Source organism: Anthonomus grandis, chromosome 2 (assembly GCF_022605725.1).
Source record: "Anthonomus grandis grandis chromosome 2, icAntGran1.3, whole genome shotgun sequence".
Lineage (NCBI taxonomy): Eukaryota > Metazoa > Arthropoda > Insecta > Coleoptera > Curculionidae > Anthonomus > Anthonomus grandis.
In genome coordinates this window covers 7,643,939-7,657,630 of record NC_065547.1, presented here as the reverse complement: position 1 = coordinate 7,657,630, position 13,692 = coordinate 7,643,939, and the positions used below count along the sequence as shown (strand labels likewise).

Genomic DNA, 13,692 nt, shown 5'->3' with positions numbered 1-13,692 from the left:
AATTATAAAAACAAAAGCACTGACCCAATCCGCCCGGATGATGTCCCATATTGGGCGGCTGTATCATCAAATGGTGTGGATTGGCTTGGGGCGGCGGTGCTCCGGGAGGCGGCGCCGGTTTTAAACCGCGTGCCGCCATCATTTGGGGCGACATCCGGTCGTGATGCGTGTGCGTGTGATGGTGCGTGTGTTGCTGCTGTTGCTGTTGCCCGCCACCGGAAGTAGTCGACGAGCTACTTTGTTGCTGGATCATCGTTTGTTGCTGCGAGTGTTGCTGACTGCTGCCCGGTGATACGGAGCGAGGTGGAAGGGTTTTCTGGTTGACTTTGTGCTGCACCTGGTGGCTGGAGCTGGTGCTCGTGCTGTGTGATATCGTGATGCTACTGTGACTGCCGCCGCCGTACGGTTGTTTTTCGACGCTCGCGTGTATTGAACTGTTAATAATAATAATGATATCTATATAGTACAAAAAAAATGCATATAAAATACAATACGTTTTACAAAATTCAATGGAAATATGCATATACTTTCGTCAGAAAGAGAAACACATATCCAATTAATATATAAGTATATTATTGCAAATCGATGATTTGACAAAAAAAAACGTGTTATTGTAAACCATAAAACTTAGAATCGCATAGAGACAATGACAACACGGGGTATCTGGGCTTTTAGGTCAAATTTTGACCTAGTTAAAATGGGTTTCATGCAAGGCAACCCGCCGACCCCCCGATTTTTCCAGGATTAACAAATTCTCGGTAATTCATGATACCGCTTTATTCCGATCCGCAAACATCCACAACACCGTGTACAGTGGCCAATCCCAAAGTTATTAAAAACCACATATGCGTTCCTACTAACTTATTGTTTAAATAGATACAAGGAGCAATTAGGAGATATAATAAAGGTTTTTAAAAGTGTTTGAACAATCACAGTTTTTTAGTCTTTGACAACATATTGAAATCATATGAACCTTTATACAAAACAGAATTCAACATTTGACTAGATGCACACATATCAATTAAAATATAATCATTACTATTTCTTCAGTATTATAGTCAAGTACATCCTTGAAAAATTTATTACAAATATACTAACATTTTATTCTTAACAAAACAAATTATAACCTAATAACACAAATCCACCAATGCTTCTCTCAGCTTAGTGTATTTATTACTGGTTGCTAGCATACAAAGCTGAAGTGGTTTTCTTTCGTGATTTACGGGTTTTGAAAATAGATTATACTCTAGATCAAGTTGATCATTGACACTTAGTCATAATCCTTAACAGTGAACGATCATTCTATCTTCTTTTTTGTAATTAGTGGATTACCGTATGTTTTTTTCTCGATTTATAGTAATCCAGCTTTGCTGCTGGTGTTTTTCCTAATATTTACCTTGTACTTGGGATTAAAATCTTTTGGTAGAATGTTTAGTTATGTTGGGCATCATTGTTAATGATGGAGTGGGGATTATCTTCTGAATTGTAACCTGGCAGGTACGATTATTGACCATTTTGGATTTTTTTTCTAAAGAACTCTGATGAGCGAACATCTTCTTAATTTTGGGTCAACATGTAGTTTACACTTAGAACATTGAATACACTAGAATAAACATTGGCTGCTTTGGATTGAGCAACATCAATTATAATTGTGGGGTCGTAGTTTTCTCGCACAGGTTTGAGAAGTGAACTAACAACTAATGTATGCTTGAAGGACCATATTTATTTAACAAAGGCACAACACATGATAGGACCGACAACAGGGTGCGCAGCCGATAATGGTTTCTTAAATTCCCTGAGTTTTATTAGACTTAAAAGATGAGATGACGCTAACGCTACCGAGACAGGGACGAGACTCTCTCATAACGCCTACACGGCCGGCCGTCACAAACATTTTCGACGTTGTCACGTAGAGCACATATTAATATGGACTTATTAAATATAAATGGTTAATAATATAAAAAATAAATATCGTTTAGTTCCTAACATAGTCCCCCTCTTGAAAGGCTATGACTTTCAACAAAATCAATACAATTAGACTACTTATTGGCTAAGGTAAGTACTAAACACTTCTGAACATAGAGGTAAGTATCCTACCCAACCCTATGGAGACGAAAAAGAAATTAAATCTAAAATTCATACTTATAAATAGATTTAACTTAAATTATAATATTAGTTTTAATTTTAAACAGATTAATATCTTAATATTAAATTCACATTCACAGAATGTCCTTTTAGTCTTTAGTTTCATCTTCTGGACTAGGCATTGGAATTACTCGACAAATGCCTCTTTTAAATGTTCCATTTCGGGTTCTGACGCTGATCACTCTGACAGTACCATCTTGGCCGGGGTGGACTTGGACAACTCGACCCATAGGCCAAACCATAGGTGGTACGTTGTCCTCCTTCAGCAGCACCAAATCGCCAATCTTAATCTGCCTCTGCTCCTCGCTCTGGTACCATTTATTTCTTAGCTGTAGGTGATTCAGGTACTCCTTTGTCCACCTACTCCAAAAGTGCTGTCCCATTTGTTGAACAAGGAGATATCGCTTACTGTAGTTCGTCTTCGCCTCTAGCAAGTTTCTTTCAGGCACGGCCGTTAATGCTTCTCCAATTAATAAATGTGCTGGAGTGAGGGCTTGTAGGTCAGAGGGATCGGAAGACATAGGAATGAGAGGTCTTGAATTTAAAACCGCTTCAATTTGACATATAAGGGTATAAAACTCTTCATAATTGAGATTAACGCCGTTCAAAATTCTTTTTAAGTGATGCTTGCATGATTTAATAGCTGCTTCGTGCAAGCCGCCAAAATGAGGTGTACGAGGAGGTTGAAAATGCCAATTAATTTTTGACTGAATTAAATAATTTTGAAACTGTGATGATTCGATGAGACCTCGTATATTTAACATTTCGTTGTTGCAACCCACAAAGTTGGTAGCATTATCGGAGTATATATCAGTACAGAATCCCCGACGAGAGATAAATCTTTTGAGCATCGCAAGAAAACCGTCACTGGAGAGATTTGTAACTAGCTCGATATGACACGCCTTTGAGGCTAAGCAAACGAAAACGCAAACGTATCCCTTTATCACTTTATTTGACCGGGTTTTGCTATCCTTTAACTCGAAAGGCCCGCCATAATCGACCGCAACATGTAAAAAAGGTCGCGCAATCGTTACGCGAGCTCCCGGTAAAACGCCCATCTTGGGAGATATTTCGCTATGCGGGTTAACCTTAAAGCAAATTACACATTTTCTAACGAAGTTTCTAACTACTTGCCTGCCCTTTAAAGGCCAGAATTTTTGCCTAACGTGTGATAGTGTTCCTTGAATACCCGCGTGAAGAGATCGTTTGTGTTCGAAGTCTATGATTAAGTTAGTCAAGTCATGTTTGGATGGTAATAGTATTTGATGTCTTTCATCATAACTCAATTCGTTTGAATTTTGGCATCTACCCCCAACCCTTATAATGTTTTCTGCATCCAAAAAGGGAGCTAGACACTTAAGTTTACTTTTATGAGAAACAGTACCATGTTTCTGTAGATGTTGCAGGTCAAGTTGAAATGACTGTTTCTGAGCTAACTTAATTAAGCACTTAAAACTATTGTCAACTGCAGAAATTGATAAACGTCCAGTTTGTCTCTGTAAAGGATATTTTATATTATTGAAAAACCTCATTAAAAATGCAGTGACACGAATCAATTTATAAAGATCTGAATATCGCGAAAATGTGTCAAAGTCTACTACGTCGACCTTAAGACAGGTCTTTACCTCTGAAACGTCTGTTACATGGGAAAAATTTGAGATATGGGAGTTAATTGGCCAGTATTGAGGATCACGTAAAAAATCAGGTCCATGCAACCAAAGATCTGATACAATTAAATCCCTTAGACTAGAGCCTCTAGAAATTATATCCGCAGGATTTAATTGAGACGGAATATGATTCCAGCACTTTATTTTAGTAAGCTGCTGTATTTCGGCAACCCTATTAGAAATAAAGGTTTTCCAGGACCTTGGTTCTCTAGATAGCCAACATAAGACGATTGTGGAGTCTGTCCACAAAAAGATTCCATTAATATTGATTTTAAGTGCTTCCAAACACTTTACAAGCAATCGAGACAGTAGCAAAGCTCCCAGTAATTCGAGCCTTGCCAAACTGATGGATTTCAATGGACTTACGCGTGATTTTGCGCACAATAAATGTGAAGCTGTGGTACCATCAAAATCTATAGAACGCAAATAGATGCAGCACGCATAAGCACGCTCGCTGGCATCCGAAAAGCCATGCAGTTCTATTACCTTAGGATTTTTGACAAGAACGTGTCGATTTATATGCATCATACCCACTTGAGACAATTCGTCACTAAAGTCTGACCACTCGTCAAGAAGGTGGGGAGGAATTTCCTCATCCCAATCAAGTTTTAGGACCCATAACTTTTGTATGATTAATTTGGCTCTTATAGTAAGAGGACCCAACATACCCAAGGGGTCAAAAATCTTAGCCACAAAGCTTAGAATGCTTCTTTTCGTAACTGATGCAGAATTATTGGAAAAAGATTGTGAGTTATACTCAAATACGTCCTGAGAAGGGATCCATGAAATTCCTAAGGTTTTTACACTTGAACCATCGGTGATCGTGTATTTTAAGTAACCCTGGTCATCGGAGTTTATTTCTTTAAGGACTTCAGAACTATTTGATTGAAATTTGCGGAGATCAAAACCATATCTGGACAAAATTTCACAAAGATTCTTTCTTAGAGTTATCATGGATTGAACATCATTAACGCCCGTGATACAATCATCCACGTAGAAATCGGAGCCTATTATTTCACTCTCCAAAGGAAATTCATCTTTCGTATCGATTGATATTTGTTTAAGACACCGCGTGGACAAATAAGACGCCGATGCAGTCCCGTAAGTGACTGTATTAAGTTGATAATGTTTCACTTTTTGATCTGGCGATTCACGCCAAACAATTCGTTGCAAATTTCTTTCATTTTTATCAATTAATATTTGCCTATACATTTTCGCGAGATCACCAATTAGGCAAATGTTATGTTTTCTAAACCTAACAAGCAGTGAAAATAAATCATCCTGTATAGTCGGACCTATTTTTAGGACATTATTTAATGACAGATTATTAGGTGAGGATTTACAAGCCGCGTCAAACACTACGCGGAGTTTTGTTGTAGTGCTTTCTGGTTTTTCTACGCTGTGATGCGGTATATAGTAAATTGGTGTCTCCGATTTAAAGTCTCTAGAAATTTCTGACATGTGATTTAATTGTAAATATTCCTTCATAAAACCTTTATATGCCACGTCAAGAATTTTGTTTTTAGACAATCGTCTTTCGATCGCGTAAAGTCTGTTTATCGCGGTTTCTTCCGTATTTCCTAAATCCAAATAATTTTCCTTTAAGGGAAACTTTACGATAAATCTACCACTCTCATCGCGAGTTGTGGTTTCGCAAAAATGATTTTCGCATTCTATCTCTTGATTGGTCATTCTAGAACGAGGATTAGGTGCTACCTCTTCTACCGACCAAAATTTTTCTAAATCAAAAGTCTCTTTTTCTTTAGGATTTTGGATAAAATAGCAATGTGACAACATAGCATCAGCTTTAAATGTCTGTCCTTTAGAAGGAACTTGACCTGCCACTATCCACCCAAATAAAGTTTTTTGTAGGATAGGTAGACCCTTTCCTAGTCTAATTTGACCAACAGAGAGTAATTCGTAAAAGACTTCAACTCCCAATAGCATATCAATATTAGAAGGTATATTAAACTCGGGATCTGCTAAAGTTAACTCGGAAGGAATCTTAAGATTTGAAGTATCAAAATAAATTTGTGGAGACATATTAGTAATGGTAGGTAAGACATAAAATACTAGTTTAGTATTATACTTAGTGTGTCTTGAAAATATTTGTAAATCGGTTTTTTCAGTTGTATTCGATTGTATTTGATTAATACCTATTATAGGTATATCAACCGGTTTAGTGTCAATATTTAGTCTTTTAATTAAAGACTTTGTTACAAAATTTGATTGAGAGGCGCTGTCTAACAACAATCGACAAGGTACAAACTTCCCAATATTATTTTTTACATTAACAACAGCGGTGGATAAAAGATTAAACGAACCCATGGAATTTTGACACGAATTTGCCATCACGTGATTTACAATGTTTGTACAAGTTTCCTGTTCCGAAGAATAAAACGATTCGCCACCAGAAATATCTTCAGATACTAAAACTTGAGAAGAACTGGGCTCTTCATTTGGTACAGCACAAGCGTTATTTTCATTTTTATAACCGCGCGATTGATGCAACAGTGTGGAATGTTTTTGTTGGCAAATTCTACAACCCGATCCTTTACATTCAGGTGTTTTATGACCGTATCGTAAGCAGTTTGTACAAAGCCTTAATTTTTTAACTTGTATATAGCGATCATTTATGGGTAAACTTTTAAATTTGTCACAAAGGAAAATTGAATGAGAACTTTTACAAAATTGACACTTTGGTATGTAATTATTTGTATTTGTAACAAATGACTTTGAAGCCTTATTAGTGCTAGGCCAAACAGGCACATTTGAAAGAGTTTTTGTATCTAGAGCTTCTAAAAGCTGACATCTTTGTTCCATACAGTCGATAAAATTATTAATCGTAGGAGAATTTATATTTTTGGAAAAAACTTCCCATTCTCTTTTAGAGTTTTGATCTAGTTTTGAGCTTAAAATGTGAATTAAAAGCGTATTCCAATCCACGACATTTTCTCCTAAGTTATCTAAAGAGCGATAGTTTTTTAGGAAATTATTTAAAAATGTTCCTAATTGTCGATGCGATTCTTTATTTATCGACGGATAATCTACAATTTCTTTAATATGTGCATTAATTAACACCTTTTTATTTTCATACCTACGTGTAATTAAATCCCAAGCAACCTGATAATTCGCATCTGTGGGCAATAAAGAAGCAATAACATTCTTTGCCTCACCCTGTAAAGCGCTCTCTAAATGATAAAACTTCTGAACATCAGCAATTGTTCTGTTATTATGCACGATCGCGGTAAATAAATCTCTAAAACGCTGCCAATCCCCGTACGATCCGCTAAATTTCGGAATCGCGAGCTGTGGTAGGTTTAATGATACGCTTGGCAACGCCGCCGCCGTCATCGTTGGTATCGCGGAAGAATAAACAGTTTCCGTTACAGCGTTCACGTTCTCCCCTTCTACCCCTTGCCCAAGTACGGGCGGATGGTCAACAGAGAGCCGCGTAAGCGGAACTGCTGACGCGGACGTGCGCGGTGGAACCGGCTGGGACTCGCTTGATTCGTTAGGAATTTGAATTGAATGACGGGAAGTGTCCGTCGGATTTATGTTTGTATGAAAGGCAACAGGGCTAACACGTTCAAATGTAAGCAATATTTTCTTTGCTCTTTCAAGAGCATCGTAATATCGTGATTCGAAATTATCTCGTTCATCTAGTTGCGCAGTTTCATTATAGTCGATTGGAAAATCACTAAGAAGTAAATCTTCAAACTCACTTTGTATTTTAATAAATCTTTCCAGTATCGATTGAAAATTATTCATTCGCGAATCTAAGTAAATTTTAGTACGATTTTTCTGGTAAAATTCGTCTAAACATGTCTCGAATCTGGTCATTTCACTTTTAAGTACCGATCTTTCTTTTTTAAGACGTTGAATGTCAAATTCGGGAGCGTTTCCTGCGGTAGACATTTTGTTGTTTTTTAAATAAAAACGGATTAAAAATGCTCAAAAGATTCACCAGCGTGGGACTAATAAATAAATAAACACACAAGCGTCTTTATTATAGAACAATTAAGTAATAAAATACCCACCTTTACTCTCCTTGCTTGTTGTAGTCTATTTATTATAATAAAATTTGGCAAAAATATGTATATGAATATATATGCGCTTTGGCTATACCTATGACCTTTACTCACACTGAGTTTAGCCTATGAATTGTTTTTGTTTATTAATTTACTGTATTTATACACATACGTCATTTATATTTATACAACAAAGCCCCATCGACTCACTGTATATTTATGTTTAATAAAACAAAGGTTTTACGTACCTAATAAATCATGCAAGTTTGCTTTTTGTTGCATAAGACAACGATTACTTATTATTAACCCTTATATGGCTTTGAAATAGCTTTAATTAAAGACAGAAGGATTTAATATGATTGTTGATTGATGGGGTTTGAGAATTTAAGGAATAGAAGGACTGACCTTAAGCTTTAGCTGCACATCAATATCAAAATGGAACCACGTCACCATACCATGTCTTGAAGCCTGAATTTGATTTCTGCTGGCTGCTGGTTTCTATGCGGGTCGAAGGCCAATGTGGGGTCGTAGTTTTCTCGCACAGGTTTGAGAAGTGAACTAACAACTAATGTATGCTTGAAGGACCATATTTATTTAACAAAGGCACAACACATGATAGGACCGACAACAGGGTGCGCAGCCGATAATGGTTTCTTAAATTCCCTGAGTTTTATTAGACTTAAAAGATGAGATGACGCTAACGCTACCGAGACAGGGACGAGACTCTCTCATAACGCCTACACGGCCGGCCGTCACAAACATTTTCGACGTTGTCACGTAGAGCACATATTAATATGGACTTATTAAATATAAATGGTTAATAATATAAAAAATAAATATCGTTTAGCTCCTAACAATAATATTACAAATAATTACATAAGTATTAAAAGAATATTTTGAGTGATTTCAGTGCGTTTTTTAAATTAATATTAAGACTAAAAACTCCCTTTTTGCTGAAAAATTATAAACAAGTCTGAAGTGGGTCACATATCAAATGTGGGAAATTCAAATCGTTCCTTTCACAAGTGAATTAGGTGTCAATGGTGTCTTCTATGTTATAATATTATAAAAGACGGTATATTTGTGAAGTATCTATTAAGTATTGGCTACCAAAATATTAATAAAAATGTGTAATTAAGTATATTTATATAATCTAGAAAATTTACTTATTTGCTTATTCAAACCCGAAATGCCGCAAAATTAATGTGTGCAAAAATATGTCCCGCGACAAACTAAGGTTTTTCACGTAAAAATGAATTAAAAGGTTTACTTCCAAAAGATTTAAATTTAATTTTTTTCTGTAATATATAAGAAATATCTAAAAGGATTTGAGATGGTTGAAAAATGTACTAATCACAGTTTTTTGATTAAAAATTATTGAGTTAGATGTTATAAATGGCCATAACTGCCAAAGGATATGGATAAAACTTTTCCTTATAGCCATTACGAGTTATAGCCCTTTATATTTTTTAACATCTAACAATTCAACAATTTTGACCAAAAAAAATTTTTTTGTAGACGTTTGCGACGATGTCAAATGCGTTTAGATATTTATTGTAGAAAAAAGATTAATTGTAATTTTCACAAAAAAACTTTAAATTGTAGAGGTCTATAACCACTATAAATCGATTTAGTTATTGATCGTTAATATCTGGACAAAAAAATATTAAAGTTCCTTGGGAATTTCAAGAGATACGGGCATTATAGAGGTCCGTCATTCCCTGTGAGATTGTCAAAATCGAGATCGATGTAAGTTTTGAGTTTATTCTAAAACTAAAACTAAATGTCTCTAGTGTAGCACTGATTATGATTTATCGTCCTCCCCACACAAGGGTTACTAACACTTTTGAATTTTTTGATGAATACATTCCTAATTTGCTTACTTTTTATGACTTTTCAATTATTATAATGGGTGACTTTAATATTGAAATGCTTAAGCCAAATTCATTATTCAATGTTCTGAATGCTCACGGATTCAATCAACTTATAAATGAGCCTACACGTATAACTAACTCATCAGCTACATGTCTTGATCCAATTTTTATAAGTTGCAGAAATATTTGTCACAATAGTGGCACTATAATTTCAAATATAAGTGACCATAACTATATGTCATTCTGTACTTTAGATATAAAAATGGAAAAACCGAAGCAAAAAATTATTAGTCTCCGTTGTTTTAAGAATTTTAATTTAATTAATTTCGAAACTGATTTGCAAAATATTGCTGGGACCACTTATTTTACATTAAAGATATAAACGAAAAGGTTTTATTCTTGCAAAATAACATAACTTTCTTATTTAACATACATGCCCCACTTAAACAAATTAGAGTTAGTAAGAAGCCAGCCCCATGGCTAACAGATAACTTAAAATTAATGCTTAATAAAAGGGATAGAGCACTTACGAAATATAAACAATGTAAGACACCTGAAAATTGGAGTCTTTACAGGGATAAATGTAATTTTGCCCTTGCATCCATCAGGCGTGAAAAAGCGGCATATCTACACCAGTTGGAAGCTGTCAAATCTGGTAAGGGACTTTGGAAAGGTTTAGGTAACTTAAATATTAAAACAAAAACAGAATCGGACCTACCAATTGAGCTAGGTCAGCCAAATACAATTAATGACTATTTCATAAGCATTTTTATAGCTTGTGATACTACAACTTAAATGGCTAAAAATTGTGAATATATTTAAGTTGTATTTAGTAGTATTTTATATCGCCTATTTAAAACATACCTGTGTCTTTGTGTGAAAAGATGATTTACAGAACTGAGATTCATAGTCGTAATATAAGGTATAATACACTTTCAGTGCCACGTCATACTACATCAATGTTTGAACGTTCTTTCACCTATCAAGCTGTCATTCTATTTAATCATTTCAGGCCAAATTTTCATTTTACCATTTATTTTTATCGAGGATTCTATAAAGATCTATTCTTAGAACAGCAATGATTGGTTGTTCTCGGTTAATTTATTTAATTGTTACTTAGCTGATGGAACATATGTTTTACTTTAAAGTAGCATTAATTTTAGTTTATTTATTATTTTTTTAAACTGGATAGGTTAAGAGATAAAAAGTAGCTTTTAGCTAATCTTCGCCTGTTCAGGCAAATACTGTAATTTGCAGGGTTTGTTAAACAAAGACGATTTATTATTATTATTATTATTATTATTATTATTATTATTATTATTATATCGATTAAATAACAGCGTTTATTACATTATACCATTACCTGCCTTAGTCAAGCCAATTAAAATTTCATGGTAAAGCCCTGTTGTGGAGAATGTTTACTGCTGTTGTTAACGGCTACTTGTGTGATCTGACTGGGTCAAAAATTACCATAGGACTACTGTAAGTACCTTTTACAGCAGTCTGCAGTAAGTGCACTTGTCATTTATTTAACCTCATCACTTTTAAAACAAATTCTTCAACCTTTTAACAGAAATAAAATCTGTAAACAACCTCTTTAAAAGAAATTTATTTTTTTTCATTTTTTATAAATGAGTAACTTTGGCCAAAGGTATTTCAGTAAGTACATTTTGTATTTAATCATTTTCAGAAGCTTCGATGTATAAACCTAGATTTTTTCCGAGATTTGTAATTATTGATATTGATTGAGATTTGTATATTTTTAAATTTATTGCAATCTAATTTACTGCAAGCATCACTCAACCCGCGTTTGGAGATTCCATTCTCACCACAACCCACATTTTTTAACTTCCTAAAAATTATCTTTAATTCTGAAGATATTTGTTTGAAAAACAAATAGAAGTGGAACTCATCTAACCTACAAAAAAATTAAATCCTAGAATGGCATTTACATCTTCCTTAATACTATTTATAATATATTTGTCAAACTCTGTACCTAAATAAATAGCTTGTTAAATCATTAGATATTAGTTGATTGTCGAATTTAAACTGAAAAATTACTGGGGCAATGAAGAATTTTTCTCTGGAAGTAAAGTTTTTCAACATTCCGCGGAGATTGTTTTATCTTTTTTATAAAATGTATTCTTATGATCTATGAGTGATAAGATCCATTCCTATCCCTTTATAACTCATTCATTATATTGGATGAAATGGTTTTAGTTGTATAGTGAAATATTGCATAGTGGTGCTTAAAATTTAATTTATTTCGGTGGGATTTTTTGTTAAGGGCTCATCTGTGTGTCATGTTTAATATAAAGAGGATGAAATAGGAAATATGAAGTTATTTGCCTCCATTTTACCATAATACACTGAAAGTCGTCAGCGGTCTTGTTTCGAAATTATTAGAGGCAAAAAAATGATTTAACCCTAAGAGAATTTAATTCTTTCAAGAAAAAAGTAATATACGTAAACGCAAACATTTTCGCATTTCGCTTAAGAGCCACAGCAATTGTTCCAATAATTACTAAAATACATTCAGATTAAAGCCAAAATTTTCTTCGGTGCTTCTTTCTTAATTTAAAAACGATCGATTTTTTCGATTGATTTCGAAGATTGAATAAAATTTGTTCCTCGTTCTTTAAACATCGCGAGTAACGTGCAGGATTTTTAAACAAAGGTTTTTATTTTATAGTGCAAATTAGAGTAAGTCAGTGGTTATAATACAACTATAGGATAGCGTATATGCAAAGTTAATGTAAGAAAGATGGATTTTAATGAGTTGGTGCAAAAATTTCAGATTATTCACTTATTACCAGTGCTGAAAGGTAACCAAGTATTTTTTTAAATATTATATTTGTTTTGTAATTTGCATTATCTATATACATAACTATATCTGATTTATCTAACCATTTTTTTAAACCATAATTATTGCACATCATGAAAAGGCTTTGCATTCATCGGCCATCTTAAGCATTAATAAAATACTTAAGTAGTTTGCCAAACTCATCACAAACTTCTCGTAATAATAAATTGAGCCAAGATAAATGTGCTTAGGGCAATGTAATGTGGACTTGGCTTAAAATCCATCATATATGGTGTTTGGCCATAGCCGATCGAGAGTTCTAGCCGTGACACTGGTTTCGTGGCGTCAAAATTGAAGCCGAGATTTGGTGGCGCACGCCGTACAGTGGAACGACTAAGTGGAGATACCGCGAGACCTAATATTTTACATTTTACAAGATAATATATTTTTTTTATTATTACGTATTTTTAGGTATATGATAAATGTTTTAAATATTTTTTATTATTTATTTTATTGGAAAAATATACATAAACGGTGTTTCAAATTCGTCTACCCTCAAAATACGAAAATGGATAATTTACCCCAAAGTTGCACATTATTTACTTGTAAAAGAATATGCCATATAAAAAAATATATATATCATATTTTATGTGGTTTTGAAGATTATTGAAAACAAAACAAATTTTCAAAAACTTATTCTTGACACTTTTGTGGGTTATCTTGGTTGCTATGGAAAAGTTTTTGCACTGCTGTATTACTTTTTCGTAAAAATGTTAATGCCGAAAACAAAATTAGGTAGGTACCTACGCCAAATTTTTGCTGCTTATTTAAAAAATCGAAAATTTTAATGATTCCGAAGATAATCAAAAAAAAACCAAAAAAAAAATTAAAATCCATTTTAATTTTTTCTGCGCTTAAACAGGAATGCAGTAAGAGGTAGGCATTATTCTAAATAAAATTAAGATTGTAAAATGTAAGTTAAAAATAAAATTGTTAATTTACCCACCTAATTTAAATACCGAATTTTTATTCTTTTTAAAACTCAAGGCGAGTATCAAAATAGTTGGGTAGTTTAAAATTTTAAATGCGTAATCTTACTATAAACTACAATAATAACTGCAGTAAAATATTATTTCGAATCAACGCAAAATATGTGCCCAGCGCGGAATTTT

At 33.9% G+C, this 13,692-nt stretch overlaps 1 protein-coding gene across 14 annotated transcripts in view; it reads right to left on the bottom strand.

The window, feature by feature from the left end:
- The window catches only part of LOC126733567 (arginine-glutamic acid dipeptide repeats protein-like), a 140,113-nt gene that overhangs the window by 44,913 nt on the left and 81,508 nt on the right, over positions 1–13,692 (bottom strand). For all 14 annotated transcript variants that reach the window (XR_007659764.1, XR_007659763.1, XM_050436919.1 and 11 more), the window contains exon 19: positions 25–434. Coding sequence is in view for 12 of the 14 variants with exons in the window: in XM_050436919.1 (XP_050292876.1) it covers positions 25–434 (410 nt within the window). In the remaining 2 variants the exon portion in view is untranslated. The remainder of the gene's footprint in view (positions 1–24; positions 435–13,692) is intronic.